At 39.4% G+C, this 3279-nt stretch overlaps 1 protein-coding gene across 1 annotated transcript; it reads left to right on the forward strand.

Moving 5' to 3' along the window:
• Positions 1-993: 993 nt before the first annotated feature.
• ARL4C (ARF like GTPase 4C) lies at positions 994-1596 on the forward strand. Its single transcript, XM_083348499.1, has one exon. It carries the CDS (start codon positions 1008-1010, stop codon positions 1584-1586), a length of 579 nt encoding a protein of 192 aa, XP_083204625.1. The 5' UTR covers positions 994-1007; the 3' UTR covers positions 1587-1596.
• The last annotated feature ends 1683 nt before the right edge of the window (positions 1597-3279 follow it).

Consider the following 3279-nt stretch of genomic DNA (forward strand, 5'->3'; position numbering starts at 1 on the left):
AGACCGGAGAAAAGTCATGCCCGCACCTATAAATCATCACCCTTCCTGGCGCCTAAAGCAGTAAGTGTATTGTTTCCGATCAGACTGCGCATGGGATTTCATACTTCAATTTGTGGTTTTGAAGACACTGACATTTTACAAGCAAAATTGAATTTCTATGATATGGAATATTAGAAAATATGACTTCTCCCGTAGTCTAAAGTGGTACAGTCCAGACGCAGGCGACCCCTTTCCAAATCAAAACAAACTATTTTTTTTCCATCGAACGTCGCTTCTTGAAAAGTCATCCAAAGGCCAATTTAAAAGAAGCAACAATTGACAGGGCGGAAGAGGGCTGGGAAAACAAAGCGAAGAGAGAGAGGGGGACTCGAAAGAAAAACGTCTCCCCCCCCAGCTGTATCGTTTCCCTCTTAAAGCTCCTCCCCTGCTCATTTCGCAGGGCTTTGATGGATTCAGCTGCAGTTGATGCGTTGCAAGCTTTTGGGAAGGTCCTGTTGAGGCTTCCTCCCAGGCAGATCGCAGAGAAAGAGAGGCTCTCTCGTCAGAAGGTGGGCCTAAAATGATGGCGCCACTTCCTGTCTGAAAATGAATGAGTCCGCGGGGAAGGAGGTAGTTCCCCTCTTGATCAGTTCGTCTGAACAGTTGATCCAGGAGAAAAACCAGGTCTTTTTCTACCCAGGCGACAAATAGAACGATTTGCAGAGAGAACCAGCTTTATTCTGAACAACCTGCCACACCTTGCCTTTGCTGCGCGATCCTCATTCCAGGCGGTGCAATCACGGCGATCGCGGGGTGCTTGAGCTGATCTCCATTGCTTCCCCACCCCCTCCTCTGTCTTGCAAGATCCGGATTGTTCCTGATCTCCACGGTGCATCTGGAATGGTTTCTGAGGGTGAGTGTGCATTTTAAAATCGCAACCCAATCAGGAATTAATACCGACTAACAAGGAAAAGGGCTTAAACGGAATCAGCAAAGATTTTACTGCTGCTGAATCACCCATCAACACCATGGGAAACATTTCATCCAATATCTCTGCCTTTCAGTCTCTGCACATTGTCATGCTGGGTCTGGATTCTGCAGGCAAAACCACGGTGCTCTACAGGCTTAAATTCAACGAATTTGTCAACACTGTACCTACCATTGGCTTCAACACTGAAAAAATCAAGCTAAGCAATGGAACTGCAAAGGGCATAAGCTGCCATTTTTGGGATGTAGGTGGGCAAGAGAAATTGAGGCCCCTGTGGAAATCCTATAGTCGTTGCACTGATGGCATCATTTATGTGGTGGACTCTGTTGACGTGGACAGGCTGGAAGAAGCCAAAACAGAGCTACATAAAGTCACCAAGTTTGCAGAGAATCAAGGCACTCCCTTGTTAGTGATTGCCAACAAGCAAGACCTGCCAAAATCTTTGCCTGTGGCAGAAATAGAAAAACAGTTGGCTCTGCATGAACTAACTCCATCCACCACTTACCATATTCAACCAGCCTGTGCAATCATTGGGGAGGGACTCACAGAAGGTATGGACAGACTCTATGAGATGATTCTCAAGCGCAGAAAATCCTTAAAGCAGAAAAGGAAACGATAGGCAAGAAGGAACTGCATTCTATTAGATCATAGTCTGACTTGCTGGCTTGAACTATTAGTTAAAAGCAGCAGTCAGATGCTGGTGTTTATATTATTTTCTTTAGTATCACAGAATCCTTCAAATATGCTTATTTTTTACAAGTTCAGATGATAACATAGTGCTGGCTACAATTTGAGATGCTGATCAGATCTATAGCATGCCAGCCTGTCACTTCCATCCTGCTCTCTGACCCCATGAGCCAGTGGGATAAGAGAAGGCTTCTTCATAATATTCTAGCAGGACTAGAAGGCAGGCAAGCAGAACCTTGCCATATGAGTTACTTCTGACTTTGTGAACTACTAATATGCAAGAGGCTCCCCTCATTCTCTGGACAATTCCTTTTTATGTATAATGGGAGAAACTACATTGGGAAAGAAAAATCATAGAGCTTGATATGTCAGGGCAGGTCCCTGTTCCACTCTGATTAAGATTTATGTTGCCATCTCAGGATGTTACTACATGGTGATGTGTGCATGAAGATCTAGATTTTGCTCAATGGAAAAATGCTGTGAATATAAATATATATATATATATATATATATACATATATATATATATATATATATATATATATATATATATATATATATATATATGAATGAAATAAAAAATATCTTATGAATGGCTCTTTGAGCCACTGGTGGAAAACTATTTCTCAGCCTTACAACAAACTTACTTATCAAGGTGTTCTTCCTGGAGTAAATTTTATGTGTTTGGAGGGAAGTAACCTGTGTTCCCTGTCATTTCAGTTGAGTGTAAGAATATACATGGTGGGTGGACTGTTCTTTTTCTTCTTTTCTATATTTTGGATGGGTTTTTAAAATTGGGTAAAGAGGCCTGTGTGTGTTATCCATGTATTCCTATATTCAAAAACTGTAAATTGGTGGTGTGCTGATGCACTTGAATTAAAAAACTTGAGCTGCTTGGATCATTTGTGACCAGTAGCTGCCTCTTGGTGCTGCTTTATAAGCATTACATTAGAAAATGTTATCTTTTCATAAGTCTACTCTACACACTGTAGCAATAACCACTTAAACAACTTTTTTAAAAAATATGTCTTTGTTGTAACATTGAACTGTGGCCATATTGTGTTTCCAACATTTAATTTAATCAGACAATTTGACTCATAATTCAATTTATTACTGTATAATTAGATGGCTTTCATAATCCAAAAGATTGCAACTGTGAAAAGCAGTGAAGGAAGACTCAGAAAGGCATAGAACCAAAAGGATAATATGAACTTTCTGCTCTAGAAAAATTCTCAATCTAATAAATTAACCTTCCTGTTTTAAGTCCATGGTTCACTGTTGTGATTGTCAAGAATACAGACAGCACAATAATGTTAATTTTAAAAATATAGGAAAATTGGCATTTATAAATACAGTAATAATGCAATTTGTACATCTCTACCCAATTGAATTATATCCAGCTAATAAATATACATTTATTAGGAATTAATCATTTGTATAATAAAAGCAAACCTCATTTATAGTATTTATTTCTGAATAAGGATGCTTAGATCAAACTCTTAAGATTAAAGTCCTACCGGTATGTAGGTTTATTTGGGAGCAAGACCTTATTGAGCATGAACTTAGTTTTAATTGAGTCAATAATATTGACCTCCTTGGGAGAAAACCCATATCTAAATCAACAA

Source organism: Vipera ursinii (assembly GCF_947247035.1).
Source record: "Vipera ursinii genome assembly, chromosome: 1".
Classification (NCBI taxonomy): domain Eukaryota; kingdom Metazoa; phylum Chordata; class Lepidosauria; order Squamata; family Viperidae; genus Vipera; species Vipera ursinii.